At 51.2% G+C, this 17,019-nt stretch overlaps 1 protein-coding gene across 4 annotated transcripts in view; it reads right to left on the bottom strand.

Moving 5' to 3' along the window:
• Positions 1-17,019, bottom strand: part of SPATA13 (spermatogenesis associated 13) — a 329,725-nt gene that overhangs the window by 74,923 nt on the left and 237,783 nt on the right. For all 4 annotated transcript variants that reach the window (XM_055136723.1, XM_055136734.1, XM_055136727.1 and 1 more), the window contains one exon: positions 1,424-2,923. In XM_055136723.1, the coding sequence (XP_054992698.1) occupies positions 1,424-2,923 (1,500 nt within the window). The remainder of the gene's footprint in view (positions 1-1,423; positions 2,924-17,019) is intronic.

Raw genomic sequence — 17,019 nt, 5'->3', positions numbered from 1 at the left:
ACCCAAATCAAAAATAAATAAATAAACAATAAAAGAACAAGAGGAAGCTTGACGACTACATAGAAATTTTGTGAAAATGCATGCAGATTTGACATGTGTACTTTTGAAGGAATTTTGTACGATTATCAACATCTACACAATTTTCATGCTAACCTTTAACATCAAGAACCTTCTAGATCTGCGCAAATCCTCCATGAGTGGAGCTGGTGGCAGGAATAAGAATCCACCTCAGCCTCACCAGAGGAGCACAGACTGGCTCGGGACTCAGCCAATTATTCGACCACGGTCTGCAGAACTGGCAGCTTTTCCCAAGGCTGGCAAGCAGTCCTGTCCTTACAATTGTCCCACAAGGCTCCTCTGGAAATACGCAAGTGGGTGAAGAGACAAACTCCTAGAAAGTGACCAGCCCCGAGCTTTTCCCACAGGCCTCCCTCCACCAAAAAGTCAAAGTCAGGCAGTTATGCCTCTGGTGCCTGGGATTCTTCAGGATGACGGTGACACACAGGCTTCCCTTGCTACGCTTCCCTGTGTAGCAAAGGCACAGAGCAGCTTGGAGACAGACCCAGCTTCTGGGCATGAAGGCAAAACTCAGCTCCTCCCAGGGGCCAGGGGCAAGGCTGGGTTGCTGAGGGCTGATTCTAAGACGAGAGCCAACTGATACCTGTGGTGTATTTGGGGGCATGATTTGCAACAGGTGTGTGGACACGCTTCCTCCTCTCTCAGCCCTGTAGGGGGTGCCGCTGAATGCATTTATAAAGGGAAGATCATGCAGAGAAGGCAAGTGAATGAGATGCCTGACTGGCAGGAAAAGAACCCTGTTCTTGAAGCTGCGACAGCTACCAGTTACAGAAGCAGGAGAGGTTTCAGTTCCACAATAAACACAGAACGCTCCGAGAAGTTTCTTTAAAGCAGGAGGTGGCAGAAACCAAACTGCGCCATTACAGGAAAGGAACAGTTCTTTAAGGAGAGACACCTCACTGGAATTGGGGGTGGGGGCGGGGCGGGGCGGGGCGGGAGGAAAAAGGAAAGCTCTGAGAAATCGGTCAGAGGGTAGGGCTCTTGCCTTGCCCGCTGCTGGCTCCCGGTTTGATGCCCAGCACCGCCAGGAGCTATCTGAGAGCAGTCAGTAGTAAGCCCTGAGCACCAGAGGGTGTGACTCAAATACTGAAAGGGCGGGGAAAGGGCACTGCCACTAACATCCACGCTGGGGTCAGTGGTGGATGTTAGTTTCACTGCATAGGGTTTCACGGCCGCCACACACTCTCCAGGTACAGGGGGTCAATAACATCTCGCTGAGTTCCAGGCGCTTGACGGGCCCTGCTCCTTCTCCAGGAGATGGGCAGGAGACTCGGATGAGCAGGGCAGGGCAGCGCTGAGGCAGATCCCCCACCAGCAGCGCTCCCCCACAAGGCCCAGTCCTTACCTCTTCTCTCCCTTCCGCCCTGGGGCTCGATGGGGCGTGGCTGCCCGCACTGTCCAGAACGCCGTCGTCGCTCCTGCTGGATGCAGGATCCCGGAGGGGTGCGGGCCCCTGGGCTCCGTCTTCACCAGCCACAGCGCTCAGGGACCGCGAGCTGACACTGCAGGGACTCCCAGCACACGGGCTCTGCGGACTGCGGGGCTTGGGCGTGGCGGGCCTGGACGGGGAGACCAGGTGCTCAGGGTCCCCCGGAGCCGGGCGGCCGGGTTTCTGGGCATCTTCCCCCGCAGCCGAGCTGGACGCGGCCCCACCGGCTCCCGGTCCGGATGCCGTGGGGAGTGTGGGCTCGAGGGGGAACACCGCCGTGTCCACGTCCACCACGGGCATAGACCCGAAGTCCACGGCTGCGTACACGCTGTGCAGGGACGCCGAACGGCCCCTGCGCGCCTGCTCGCTGCCCGCCGACGCGCGCCGGGAATAATCGTCGTGCAGCGCGCTGCGGGGCCGGGGCTTCGGCGGGGGCTCCCGGGCCGCCTCCCTCCGCCAGGCGCCCTCGGCCGCGCCGCTCACCAGCCTCAGGACGCGCGCCGGGCTCTTCCAGCGCTTGGTGCTTCTCTCCGAGCCCCCCGAGCGCTCAGAGTCGGCCGACGAGCTGCTCAGCGTCCTCCGGGGGACCGGCGGGTCCCGCGCGGCCTTGAGTTCGGCCAGGCTGGCGGCGAACTTGCGCTTGCAGGAGCTCTGCGCCGGGGAGCGCGCGCCGTCGGAGCTCCGGCTCCGGCGGCTGGAGGGGGCCGGGTCCGGGGCGCGGGGCGGCGGCGCGTCGGCGTCCAGCAGGCGGATGCGGCCCAGGCCGTAGGCGCGGCGCAGGCTGCGGGAGCGGTGCGTGCTGCGCTGGAAGGCGTCGTCGGCCGCCTCCTCCGGGTCCGAGCCGTCCGACGCGCCCGTGAGCGCGGGCGAGGGGCCCCGGGCTGGCGGGCAGGCGCGGGGCGCGCCGTTGGGGACGGGCGGCGGCGGCCCCGGCGCCGCAGTGCCGTCCCGCGCCCCGCGCGCGCCCTCGCCCCGGCTCTGGATGCCCTGCAGCACGGACGCCTTGAGCCGCTTGAACGAGCCCGCCTTGCGGAGGGACGCGAGCGCCGTCCAGGTGGACGCGCTGCGCACCAGCACCACGGAGCGGGGCCTCTCTGCGCCCGGCAGCCGCGGGCGGCCCCCCGACAACAGGCGCAGCAGCTTGGCCGCGCTGGGCCGCGCTTCCCGGGCGTCCGCCGCGCCGCAGCCTCCGTTCTCACACGTCGGGGCGGGCCCCGGGCCGGGCCCCGCCGCAGCCCGCCCTCCGCCGCCCTGCGGGGCCGCACTCATACTCTCTGGGCTCGCGGGCGCGTCCGGCGCCGGCCCCCAGCTGCTCTCGCCGTCCTCGCTGTCCTCGGCCTTTGGGGGCGCGGCCGCCTGGCTCGCACGCCAGCTGCTGCGCGCATCCGGCTCCGGCTCCTCGGCGCGGGGCAGCGCCTGCAACGCAAAACACAAGTGGCGGTGAGCATCCCTTGTAGAGATGGGACAGAGGGGAAGGAGCCGGGCTACTGGTCGACAACCCCCTGCTAACCCCCACATTAATACAGGCATGGTCCAGGCCAGAGCCAGCAAGTCAAAACTATTCTAAGTTACAGCAAAATGGAACTTTCTCTCCGTCAATTATTTTACATTGAAGGAATATATGGACATACATTCAGTAAAGAAAAAAAGATGATTCTGGGTGACGCATTCAAACAGGGTCGTAATCTCTTGAATTCGCTGAGCTTGTTTAAGCAAACACTTTTGATAAGCAGTAGGAATGGAAAAAAAAATAAGCCCCGATATCCACTCAAGACCATCTTCTTTTGTTATGTGAAAGGGAAGATCTTAATTATGAAACGCTGCTATTCGAAAAAGCCATTCGAAATGTGTGGCTATGAAATGTCAGCCCACGTGAAAGTCAGCTAGCTTCAGGAGGTCTGGTGTGATAGGGAACAAGCATTCAGCTGCTTGTTCTCTATGACGAACCCCAAAAGGAGCAGGAGTGACAGCACAAGCCTTGCACCTGGCAGACGGGTTCAATGCCTCTCTCTCTCCCCTTCCCCAGTCTGCCTCACTGAGCCCCAGGAGAAGTGATCCCCGAGCAAAAAGCCAGGAGTAAGCCCTGAGCACCACAGAGCACCCCAAAAGAGAGAGCTACAACCAATGTGTTGCCAATACACAAGAGTAGGAGGGGGAGTGCTGTCACTCTTCTGCCAGCAGGATAACAGGGGGCAAGGGAGGGTGATACTGAAGGACCAGGAATCCAGACACATTGAATTAGACCAAATACTGTCCCTCTCCTCCCTCTCACAAGCCTTGGGGCTCCCCAACTTCTGTTCACACTCTTTTCCCAAGTCAGAATCCCTTATGGGCCTGCTCACAGTCTGCTCAGTCTTCTAGAATGGGCTTAGACCCTTGTGCTCAATGAGTGACTAGGGAGGGACGAAAGGTAAATGGAAGAAAGGGAAATATGGTGAGAGGGAGGGAGGGAGGGAGGGAGGGACGGAGGAAGGAAGGAAGGAAGGAAGGAAGGAAGGAAGGAAGGAAGGAAGGAAGGAAGGAAGGAAGATGATTACCACAAAAATTTATTTAGCTTCTTCCACGTGTCCACATGTAGCCCCCAATGCTGACTGCTTATTTGTTTTGTTTAGGGGCCAAAACTGGTGGTGCTACTTGAGTGCTCAGGGGTTAATCCAGCTCAGTGCTTTGGGGTCTATTTGGTGTTCAGGTTGTGAGCGCCGAAAGGAAAGCACGCCCCATGTCCTTTAAGCTACCTCACAGACCCCCATGAGATCCTGCTTTTCAGTACAGCTCTCCACAAAGGAGGCACGGATGCAAACCTACAGGCTCAACAGAGTTACTGTACATGATTCTTAGGACAACCAAGTGGCACGGTCAGGCTGAGTGCTTCTTGGGAAACTGCTGTAGTTGTCCCCAGCTAAAAGCTACATTCCATTTTGGCTGCTTCAAACGAATGCACAAAGAATGCACAGTGACAGCTCTGAGCAGACCCCAGCTTCAGTGCTCTGTGACACGACCCTGATCTAAGTCTGAGAAATAGGCAAGATACCTGTCAAGGTCATTACTAGGAAAGCAACAGTATAAACAGAGGACAGAGTGACAGAGAATTTGAGGTTAAGTCCTGATTGGACTCATCCCTCTTGAAAGAAATGTTGAGTTCACAGAGGGGCTCTTCCTTCTATTCTCCCAAATCTCTAGGTTCCTTTCGTATGTACCTCAATATCATGTCCAGAGAGGAGGAATTTCTGAGGAGGAGACAGAGACCCCTGCCTCTGGGGCCTCCTGGCTGGACATCATCCCTCCAGGACTGCAGTGCAGTGGGGGTGCGGCTCAGCATGGAGCTTGGGGCTTGTCTGGGTAAGGTTCTGGGTTGCAGCGCAGCACCACACAAAAAAACAACCAACAAACCCAACTTGCCTGTGGACTAATGGGGTCTCCACAAACCCTATGCAGTTAAAATCCTTTTGTTGGGGGGACCTTGCCAGCAGTGTGGGCCACCAGGACTAGACATACAGCACTTGGGTGCTCTGGCCCTTGGAGCTAGCTTCCTGGCCCCTGCATTTTAATCCCCCAATGAAGAAAGAATATGGAGTCCCCCAGGCTGAGGCTGGGTGGCAACTCTACCGTCAGTGACCCCAAAATGTCCATCCAGCCTCGCCTGCTCTGGGAGGGACATGGGATTATCAGTCTCAGATTCTCCGAGTCTTGAAGTCGTTTTCCCCATACAGCGGAGCCAGTTGTGGGTCATGTAGTGCAAAGGCTCTTGCCATGGCTGGCGTGGGCTCCGGGCATCACAGCTAGAAAGCACCCTGGGATGTGAGACAGTGGAAGGGAAGCTGGCCAGTGGCCTGAGGATTGAGGAGTGGGAGGATCTGATTTAACACCGAATCATCTGAGCCCAGAGATCTGTGCCCCCTGAGGATTCAGACAGCGATGATGTGATGGTTCATCTGAAAGGGAAGTGGGCATGTGCAGGGGAGAGGCGGGAGCCTTGCCTGATGGGGAGGCAGTGAGTGAGGCCTTGCAGGTGATGCTCTCCCACCCATCACCAGGTCAGCCACAGGGGCTCTCAGGGGCACAAACCAGGAACATGATGTTCACACTAGTAACCCGACAGCAAGTAGAACATGGGTAGCACAGGGGCTTTCAGGAGCTCAGGGGTTAAGACCAGGAACATTCTGGTCACACTAGTAACCCAGCAGGAAGTAGAACAGGATGGCTCAGGGTAATGCAGTGACCAGAATAAAGGTGGACTTGTTGGATTCAAGTGTCAGGACTCCCTTAAGCTAACATGGTGAGACTTAGCTACAGGGGTCATGTTATTTGTGAATACTGGGACCCCCCTTGTGGGGTATAGGCGTCTTGTAAGTTGCTTCAGCAGAACCCACTGGGATGGTTTCCTTCAGAACGAGACTACAAGGCCCCTAAGAAGAAGCTTAATGGTATCCATACACTTTGATTATTTAGAATATACTGATGTGAAGTTGTAGCCATTATTCTGTTTTGTCAATATCTATCCCAACATAGTGATTCATCATTCTGTATCACCATGTGTTTTTAATGTGAAAATTCTTAGATCCACCCCCCCACACACACAATTCTGGAATATTTTAAGTATTTATTCCAACTTGTTTTAAGTTATAGTAGAGATCTAGTTAAACACAGAGAAAATCTATTTTCAAATTGGGGCAACATGCTTTTGAAAAAAACAGAGACCCTTATGTAAACAGAAGGTGTCTCATGCTTCTACTCTCCAAAATCTTTAGGCTCCTTTTGTATGCACCCCTGAGAGGCGGGATTTTCAAGGAGGTTCCATTTCATTTGAGCAGCTGAATAATGTGATTGTTGTCAACTGCTTGGAAGAAAACTGAAAATCAAGAAAAGCTTCTCCTGGAATTTCTGAGTGGCATACCATGTTGTATTATTTAGAACTAGGACTTTGACCTCTATTAACAAGGGGAGCAATTCAATCAGTGGTTTTGTGCCAAGTCTTGTAAATCGTATGAGCTCAGCCTGACATATTCATGAACAGAATTAGAAGGAAGAATTTTAGGAGGGGATATTGTGAAATCTATTATCTACAAGTGAGAGTCTGGGGTAAATGAATTTGAATAGATTTCCTTTCAGTTGTAATTAAAATGCTCTGAAAACATCTCTCACGGGACAATTTTTAAACTAAGAATTGGTACTTGATTGAGAAGATATACCAAGTTAAATACCAAGTTAAATACACAAACAAGATGACTGTTAAAATATCTTCCTACTAAGTGACAGACAAAACAGGAAAAAACATCTTAAAAGTGAACTGAGCCCAAGTATTGCTCCCTGACCCCCAACACTGCAGAGCTCTGGGGAACATCTAAGCCTAATTGTTAAGATGAGGCCACAGGGTCCCGTGGGTCGGAGAAACACAAGCACCAAGTGACTGCAGATGAACACTGAATTGGCCCAGCACTGTCCCCTACTGGCATAGAGTGACTGTAGCTAGCTCAATGTTGTGACTTGGCCCAGCACTGCCCCCTTCTGGTCCGAAGGAGGACTGATGGCTATCCTCTAGTTGTCTCTTTTTCTCACCAGTTCTCATTGGCTTTTTAAAATTTTTTTAATTGATTGATATTCTGTGATTTACACTACCATTAATAATGGTTTCTCATACACCTAATCCTAACACCCCCAAGGCCCCCAGTACTCCTGCCTCTCAATCCCCCCAACTCAGTTGTGTTGCCTTTGGCTCTCTGTTGCTCCCCTGATGTCCCATGCATGAGATCTTCCTATATCCCTTTCTGTCCGACTGCCTCCCTCAGCATGACACCTTCTAGTCACATTCATGTTACTGCAAGTTGCATGTTTATATTCTTTCTCAGAGTTGCATAGTATTCCATTGTGTATGTGTGCATGTGTGTTTATGTGTGTGTGTGTATATATATATATAAGTTGTGAGATATATATGTAGAGAGATATATACATATAGATATATCACAACTTCTTGTAGATCTCATTGATCCCCCAAGCTTCTTTCTACAGCGCATCCCTGCAATACCTGCTCATTATGTACCACCATCGCCTTACTTCTACCACTTAAAAAAGTGCTTTTGAGAGCCAGAGAGATGGTACAGGAGTAAGACACCTATCTTACATGCAGCTGCCTCAGGTCCAATCACAGCATAGGGTCCCCAGAGCCCCACCAGAAGAGAACCCTAAGCACAAAGAGCCAGGAATACACACTGAGCACACCAGGTGTGGCCCCCAAACCTAAATAAAAAAATGAAAGGGCTGTCTACATACACAGCTGCAAGAATTTTCTGACAAGTCTCCTGCCTGTCAGACTTCCCCACAATATCCTTATCAGACTGCAAAGGTTGTCGTTGCGTCTAATGTCCCAGGTTGCTGAAAGAACTCGAGACTACAGATCTCCTCAGGCTAGCACACAATCCCCTTCAGTCTAGCCATGTGGAATTACTTCCCATGATCCTTTCCCATGCGGTAGTGCTTTTGTGTACGTCTGCATCTGCTCTCAGATTCTCCCCCCCACCCCCAATCTCTTTCTGTATTGTGGTGAAGGATTCCCAGGCTCCCCGGACAGATGGCTTCAGGCCAGAGCAACCAATGAGAAGCACAGTGGGAGATGAGAGAGAAGGATTAAAAACGGGATTACTCAGAAAGTGTTTCTGTGGCAGCCAGGGGACCATATTCAGTGCCAGGGCAGAATCAGGGTTAGCTACCTGCAGGACAAGCGGAACTAGGGTTAGCTACCTGCAGGACAAGCACCTTAGCCCCTGTATGCTCTCCTTTCCCTTTGCAAAATACTTATCCGTGAATTAAGGATAAATGTATCACATGTAGGTTGAGAGAAATCATGCCAAATAGTCAAATTAAACTAACACATTTATAGATTATGTGTCTGTAAAATGAATACATAAATTACTTATCTATCATTAAGTCAAATGGATATTAAAAAATTTACAGATGTGGGCTGGGGCGTTACTCAGTGGTAGATAACTTGCCTTAAATGTGTGGTCTTGCAAACCAAAAAAACCCCTCAAATGTGTGGCTAAAATAAATTTGGATAAATATTAAAACTAACATCGGTTAATAGTTTTGCTTTATTGAAATTATATAGAATTTTATTTGAGACAACCTGAAATCGAGTTAACTGAAGTTTAATAGGAAGAAAGATCTTAAGGATGGCTTCATTAGCTGAGACTCCGCATTTTATTCTCTCTCTCTCTTCCTTTACTTGCTTTATTCATTCTAGTATATTTTCCGGGCCAGAGCGGTAGCACAGAGGGTAGGGCATTTGCCTTGCACGTGGCCGACCCAGGTTCGATGCCTTTGTCCCTCTCGGAGAGCCCGGCAAGCTACCAAGAGTATCCCACCTGCATGGCAGAGCCTAGCAAGCTACCCATGGCATATTCAATATGCCAAAAACAGTAACAACAAGTCTCACAATGGAGACGTTACTGGTGCTCGCTCGAGCAAATCGATAAACAATGGGACAACAGTGCTACAGTGCTACGGTATATTTTCCAGAGCCCTCCTGAAAATAATATTCTAACCGGAAGACAGAATTTCTAAAATTTCTAGAACCTCCTGTTATAAACACGTTGCATTTTAAAGGGCTACCTATGGGAAATCCATTTCTCCACAGTCTGAAATTACATACTTACACATGCACACACACACACACACATATATAAATTACCCAGACTATATGTAGTTCAGACTAGAGAGAAAATTGAACTGGACCCTCATCTACAATACTTCCAGGGGAAAACTCACTGGACTCTAGGCTGTGGTTCTGACAGGGAAGTTCCTTTCCCTACTCCCCAGTTCTCTATGTGACACACCCTCTCTCTCCTTCCCTCCCATTCCCATGCACACACTGCAACAGGGGAGAAGGTGCTCGCCAGGGGTCCCGCACCCCAGAGTGTCTTTCTGAACACTAAGGCGCTGGCTCGCAGAGGGGGGACTGACTCTGTTAAACGTCCAGTCAGGATGTGTTTGAAAATGGAGACTCTGAAGACATCAGCGTGGATGACATCAGGCCATCGCCTCTTGGGGAACGGTGTCAACTCTGTCCAAGCGTAGGGCTGTCCTGGCTTGCCGTATCTGGGTTACTGGGCTAGACCGCATTCCTGCGGTGAGAATGGGGTTTCTCAATGGAGCTGGATGTTTGCTCTGTCAATCCTGTGGGCATCGGGGGTGGAGAAAATGCGCATTTGCACAGGCAGACCTTACACACAAGGCAGGAAAATCTTTTGTCTCTGAAGTCAGGAGTCAGGTGGGTCAGCCAAGAGGAGGACGGTGTCTAGAGAGTGGACATGATCCTCAACACTGTCCTTCCCTGCCATGACCCCACTGCTCCCCAAAGCCACAGCTTCTGGTTCTCTCCACTGAAAACCTTGAAGGGGAATGGGCCCTGAGACACTGGGTCAGAAGATGGCTTATGTTGTGACTCCTTGAACTTCAACCCTGTCTACCTCCAGCTACTGGTTAGCCAGGCTACACAGTACGCACCAAGCTCCATGCTGAGGGCAACCTAAGACCTGCAGTCAATGTCATAAGTGACGTCACAGAAGAATTACAGCTGACGCCGTAAGTGACATCAATGAAGATCTGCAACCAATGCCAGAAGTGATGTCACAGAAGTCCTGCAACTGATGCCCTACCCCTCATGCCATAAGTGACATCGCCAAAACTCTGCAACCAACATTAGAAATGCTGGGACTTGTGCTGCCTCTGCTCTAGCATTCAGAGCTAAAACAATCAAAATGGTTTCTCAGATGGGTGGGTCTAATCCAAAAGGGGCTCTGAGGGTCACTGGAACAAAGACACTGAGGCAGACTCAGTAGCATCCAGAGTCCTGTATCACTGTGCTCAGTCTGAAACACTGCAGGCTGCAGAGAAGCTTCTAGAAGGATCACATGGTTTGTGCATCGAGTGCTGGGATAAACATACTTGATAACTGTTTGTACATACATGTAGCTGTGCTCTTTTTTTCCCTGAACAACTCAAGATTCTTGTTTTTGTTTTCAAAAAAAGTAATGCATTTATAAGCATAGAACACAGTTCTGAACATTGCGTTCTGGGGAAAAGATTAACTTCCAGCTTGCAAGATCAAAAAGATCAATTTCCAACCAAGAGCCAATTCGGCCTGGTGAGAGAATGTCACAGCATTGCTCAGTTATCATCAGTCAAGAGAGGGGTCTGGAGAGCCCCTTCGCACTCCGTACTCCACTGGCTGTCCTGTCCTGGTATTCCCACTCAAGTCTTCATCCGAGAGCGGTTGCTGAAGTGCCAGACTGGATACTGCAAACAGTTTTCTTCCACATGAACTGACAGTTGCGTTTCCCTGAGAGGCTCTGTCCTTCCTGACACCATCTTCCCATGAGTGGCACCGGATAGCAACGAGGTGACACCATGGAGGAACAGCTCCCTTTCTGGGCCCCTTCTGTGCCTGCCCAGGTGGGAAGGGGCCAGTGATCCTGCAGGTCCCATCCTCAGGAAACTGCGGAAATCTCCACAGGAATGCTGAGGAGCACAGACTGTTTGCTCAAAGACAAAGAAAACTCCCAGAGACTAACAAGGAATCCACATTCTCTGTCTAGACTCAGGAAAGCAAGATGCCCACCACTGCCACCTGGCCTGGAGAGAGACAGAGGAGCAGAAACCCAGAGAGGAAAGTGAGTGACACAGAGGAAGCAGCAGTTGTTCTTCAGGCTCGGTCAGTCCCAACTTCTCTGCAGAGCTGTGAGGATCCTGACTCAGCGAGGCTCAATGGCCGCTCCTTTGGACCTTCACTATTCTCTCCATTCAAGGACTGCTGATCAAGTAGGTGCCTGTTATCACACGTCATGCTCCCCCATCACTTATTTGTTACAGTTGCCTGCTAGGGGGAAGGGCCCACTTGATGCTGTGCAGACAAAGGTGCTGAGGCAATGGGAAGGCGCCCATCAATCCTGTAGTTCCAGCCACTGCTCTCCATCACCTACTCCATCTCCATCACCTACTCCATCATCTCATCCATTTCTCTATCATCTACTCCATCTCCATTATCTAGCCTGTCCAACATCTCCTCCCTCTCCTTCATGATCTAATCCATCCCATCTCTCCACTATCTACTCCATCTCTATCATCTAGTTCATCTGCTCCATCTCGCCATCATCTGTCTCCATCACTGACTCCGTCTGCCCATCATCTACTCTCTCAGCAACCCTCTACCTCCTAACAGGGCAGCACACTGAGGAGACAAATCATTCTAAATATCTTTACAGGCTAGAGAGAGCAGCAGGAAAGGACTTACCTCGCATACTGCCAGTCGAGTTCAATCCCTAGCCACATATAGTCCCCTGAATCTTGTCGGGAGTGAGCCTGGCTGAGTGTACCAAGGAGTAAGGCATGAATACACGAGGTATTGCCCCCAAACAAACAAACCAAGAACAAACACCTATCCCCCTTCCTATGAATCCTGGGAACATTCTCCTGCCCCAAACCTGAGCAGGGAGCCCTGGAAGGGCAGGTCGTGAGTAGATGCATGGTCCCAGCACTTGAAAGTTGGCCTCTTTTTGTGTCTTCACTAAGCAGCCCTTCAACAACAAATTTGCATCTGACCAACTTAATTGTACTTGTTTTCACTCACGAAACAACTGCTTCATGTCTCTCCTGCAAGGGAGGCACTTGCCAAAGCTACTGCTTCATTTATTCTCTAATGATAAATTCTGAAGTCTAATGACAGAGCAACTGGCCCTCTCGGCCCCAGGAGTTGCCCGAGACTAGCTGTTCAGTGCAAGTGTCTAAGTGGCTTGCCAGCAATCACAGCCTTGGTTGCCTCTGGGGTGCTCACAGAGGCACCCAAGTTGAGCTACTACAACTAACACCCAAGCAAGGTCCATCAAACTGGCACCACTGGCCTGAATGCAGCTTAGAGAGAAACCAACACTGATGCCCTCGCAATGTACATGGATCTTGTCTGCTCTGGTCTGAAAATTTATCTTTCATCCTCATCTTCAGGAACTAACTCAGACCTCATTCTTCAACTTGATGCTGTTTCATTAGTGCCCTGGCTATGACTGGGAGGCCAGGAAGAGGCCTGAACTGCAGGAACTCATGTAGGCATCACCAGCCAATCAGGGGCATCTGTAGGACACATAAGCCACCGTGGCCAGGAGCTGCTGAGTGCTGCCACGCCAGCCTAGGTGGGGGCGGTCTGTGTTTGTGTGTGTGGGGGGGAAGTTTCCCAGGGCTGATGCTGAAGACCAGGCTAAAGGAGAGGGGCAGGGGCAGCCAGGGCCCTGCAACCGACGCTTATTCTGCAGATCCCGGCACTCTGCAGATGCAACCCCACAAATGCAGAAGCAGGGGAAGGGAACGAAGACCCAGCCCATGTGGCCTGATGACCAACGGGGGTTGGGAGAGACAGGTGTGACTCCAGGTAGCTGGCTGGGCCGGCTGGTGACATTCCCACAGGAAGGTCGTTAGTGGGGAGATCTGAAGGTTAAAGGCACAGCCCCGAATCCAACATGCATCTGGGAACACACATGAGGAGTCCAGGAAGCAGCTGGGAGATAACCCAATGCCGGGGCGAGCAGGCTGGGCTCAGAAGGCCTCACTCTGGAGGGTGACAAATGCTAAGACTGGGACCAGGCCAGTGTAAAGGTCCAGTGACATCTCCTCAGGACTACCAGAGACCAGAGCCTAGGAGAGGAAGCCAAGGAGAAACTGAAGTCACTTCCTCCTGGTCAGGGACTGACTACTGGGGGGTTGGGGGGAGGAGGAATGGAGTGGGTGGAGGACAGGAGTGGGCACCATAAACTCATTTCAAATGAATTTAGTCACTCCGGTCATCAGACATTCAGACATGACGGACCTGTCCTCTGCTCGCTGACAAAGGAGCTGTGACAAAATCCTGGGCAGCCAAAAGGGACAGATAGGCAACTCCGCCTGGGTTCCACTGGCTGCACCACTGCGCGGTATGTGCCCCTCAGAAGGCAGTGTGTGTGTGGGGGAGGCGCAGAGGGAAGGGAGAAGGGCAGGGAGGGGAGAGGAGAGAGGAGTCTCCAGGTCAGGCTTCTCTATACATCTTTCTCATCACACCCATTTCAGACCAGAAGTCCAAGACTGAGCTCTGAGATCATGCAAGAGAAAGTGCTGGAGCCTGGACCCAAGTCTGCAGCCAACGTCACCTCCTGGAGGCTCAGGACAACTAGGTCCCATCTCGGGGCAGGCTGAGGCCATAGTCACTGGGAGCAGGGCACTGAGACTTCCATGTTGTGTCAGGCTGGCACACTTGTTGGTATTAGTTGGATAAAAACAATAAAGAACAATGCCTTCACCTGCACCCATCAGGAGTGGGTGTTACCTAAAGTACAGAAGGAACAGGCGTTGGCCAGGAACAGCGGGAAGCTTTGTGCTCAGCTGGGGAGAAAGGGTAGCGGTATAGCTGCAAGGAGCCCCACAGGAGTCTGTGAGCCCTCTAACCCAGAGCCACAGTGCTCCAGCAATTCGACCTCTGGACCCCAAACTGAAAGCTAGGTCTGAATGAGGTTTCTGCACACTAATGCTCACAGCCATGTTATTCCCAAAAGACAAGAGGTGGGAGCAACGCAAATGTTGATCAGCAGATGCAGGAGTCAGTATAGTGTACGGAAGGGGCGTCCAACAATGGGACATCAATCTGTCTTCGCAAGTCAGAGGGGTCTGCGGTCTGCTGCCTCAAGTAAGCCCTCACGAAAGGCTAAATGCTGTGTCTAGCACGTAGGTGACACTTAGAGAAATCCAAGGACACAGAAAATGGAAGGTGGGTTGCTGCAGAATAGGGGCAACAGGGAATGTGGAATTAACATGTCATGAGTTCAGGGTCTCAAAACTGGGAAGACAGGAACAATTTGTAGCTGGTGAGTGGTGACAGTCACAAAACAATGTAAAAACTGCACTTAAGATCAGTGAATTAGTCAGCAAGGTAACTTTTAATGATTTTTAGCTTTTACTACCAAAGGAAATAGCTCTGGCTTTTTTAAAAAAAAAGCCTTTTAGTCATTGACCACTTCAGTGAAAACTTTCACCAAATGTATTTGGTTCAAAAAGATTTTTGATGACTTAACAGTTTCAAATGTCCCTGTGCCAGGGAAAACTAAAAACAAACAGGTATAAAATCAGGCAGATAGCCTCCCAGGGCATGAGACTGTGCTGGCCTGCTCCAAACATACAAGAGTGTGCAGACCACCTCCCAGTGGACACAAGATTGCAGAGGCCGCCTCCAAGCACACATGACATCATAAGGACCCACTTCCAAGCACACGAGTTTGTACAGGCTGCCTCTAAGCATTCGCAAGATTGTATAGACCCACCTCCAAGTACACATGAGTACTTGGAAGCCTCCAAGTACACACAAGATTGTACAGGCCCACCTCCAAGAACACATGAGATTGTACAGGCCCCTCTCCAAGTACACGCAAAATTGTACAGGATCCCTCTAAGCATGCATGAGACTGTACAGGTCACCTCCAAAGACACACAAGATTGTGCAGCCCTCTCGGCACACAGTGGGTAGAGCAGATGTGCCCTCATCACGTGCTTTCTACAGAAACCTCAGTGGTGAGCCTGCTGCCTGCACACAGACTCCTTGAAAATGAGCCTCCCAGTCACCTTTTGCCACAGCACAGGTATGGCAGCACCTGGCACCGGCAAGCTTCCGATAAGTATCTGAGGAAACACTCACAGAGCAAACACAATGCCAGGATGTCTCAGCACCAACTTTGCTACCTGGATCCGAAGCCCTGCCTTGCCTGCGCACCAAGCCAATGCCCCCAGCCCGGCTCTAAGGGCTGTAGCCTGGCAGCCCCCAGCACTGCTAAGTGTGGTTTTGGGTGGCCCCCAGCACCACTCAGGGGCCCTGAGCACAGAGCTGTCGGGTCCCCAGGAGCAGCACTGGGTGTGGCCCTCAGGACCCTCAGGAGTGCTTGAAGACCCACCCCTCAAAACAGATTTAGGGGGACTTTGTTCAATGTTCTGTGAGCTTGTTTTTAAAACAGGTCTCAAATTTCATTTCAGAAGGACTTTCATAATCTCATTATGTGAAGAATTTGGACTTTCTGTGGCTGCCCCCCACCCACCCCCCAGAGCCCCCTCTCATTGAAGAGCTGGACAGACTCTGAGTTCTCGACCCAGCAACAGTAAATATTTTGCCCGTGGTCCTAAGGACAGTTGGTCCCGCAGAGAATAGCACATTCTTGAGACCAGCCTACAGACAAATATGTGCTTCGGTGTTTTTTCCATCTGCACCAGAGTTGAGCAAGACCCTAGTACAAGTGGGCTACTCTACCCAGCCAGCCCCTAAACTCACTACTTCAGTAAGCGACCTAAATTCTACCACCACCCCCACCCCTCTGTTTTCGGTTTTATGGCAACACCCATCTGTGCTCAGGATTTACTCGTGGCTCTGTGCTGGGGGATCATATGTGGTAACAGAGATCAAACCCTGGTCAGCTGTGTGCAAAGCAAGTGTCTTACTCCTGTACTATCTCTCCAGCTCAAAGACCTTTTTGTAAGATTCTCTAATTGAAGGTCTGATACCAGACATTCCTGAGATTTTTTGCACATGAATAAATTGGGGATGAAAATTTATATTAAGGGTTAATACTTGAAAGGGAGTAGGAGGAAGAATCCTGCAGAATAATAGATCCAATATTTTTGTTCAGAAGACAGAAGCAGATGAAAGCAACAGCTCTCTCATTAAACAGAGTATTGGGGGGGGGGCGGAGGGAAAGGTGGGTGTTGTTTTTCATCTTGCTTTTAACTGTATTATTATTTTTTATATTAACTGTATTATTATTTGGATGGGCTGGAGCGATAGCACAGTGGGTAGGGTATGTACATTGTATGCGGCTGACCCGGGTTCAATTCCTTGGCCCCTCTCAAAGAGCCCAGCAAGCTACAAGAGTATCCCACCCACACGGCAGAGCCTGGCAAGCTACCCGTGGAGTATTTGATATGCCAAAAACAGTGACAACAAGTCTCACAATGGAGACGTTGCTGGTGCCCGCTCGAACAAATCGATGAGCAAAGGGATGACAGTGACAGTGACAGTGATTATTTGGCATTAGAAACTCTCACTCATCAAAGATAGCACAAGAGATCAGAAAGGATAATCTCAGCAAACCCTTTTGTGTACTCCAGAAGGCTGTGAAACTGAAGCTCTGCATGCTTATCCATTAGGGTGGCCAAGTAGCTGATAAGGACAGAGCCCTAACTTAGGAAGCCATAAGCAGTGTCCAGAGCTGTGCTGGGGTTTCTATTCAGTGAAGATCCCTTATTTGGAATCTCCTTCTTGGAGTCCCCTCCTCCAAAACTCTACAGAGCATCCTAGTTTGAAAGCTTCTGTTTCATTTAATTCCTGCTAGCCCTCTTCTCCACTCTGGGAGGCCCAGGGTTTGCACACAGTCGGGCTGTGGGGCTCCTGGGGGTCACGTGGGCACTCAGTCCGTGGGCTTCCTGAGGCTCCTGCTCCTCTGAGTTGCCACACCGGCAGGGCT

This window comes from Sorex araneus, chromosome 1 (assembly GCF_027595985.1).
Source record: "Sorex araneus isolate mSorAra2 chromosome 1, mSorAra2.pri, whole genome shotgun sequence".
NCBI lineage: Eukaryota > Metazoa > Chordata > Mammalia > Eulipotyphla > Soricidae > Sorex > Sorex araneus.
Note: the sequence above shows the minus strand (reverse complement) of the source record. Positions and strands in the feature narration are given on the sequence as shown.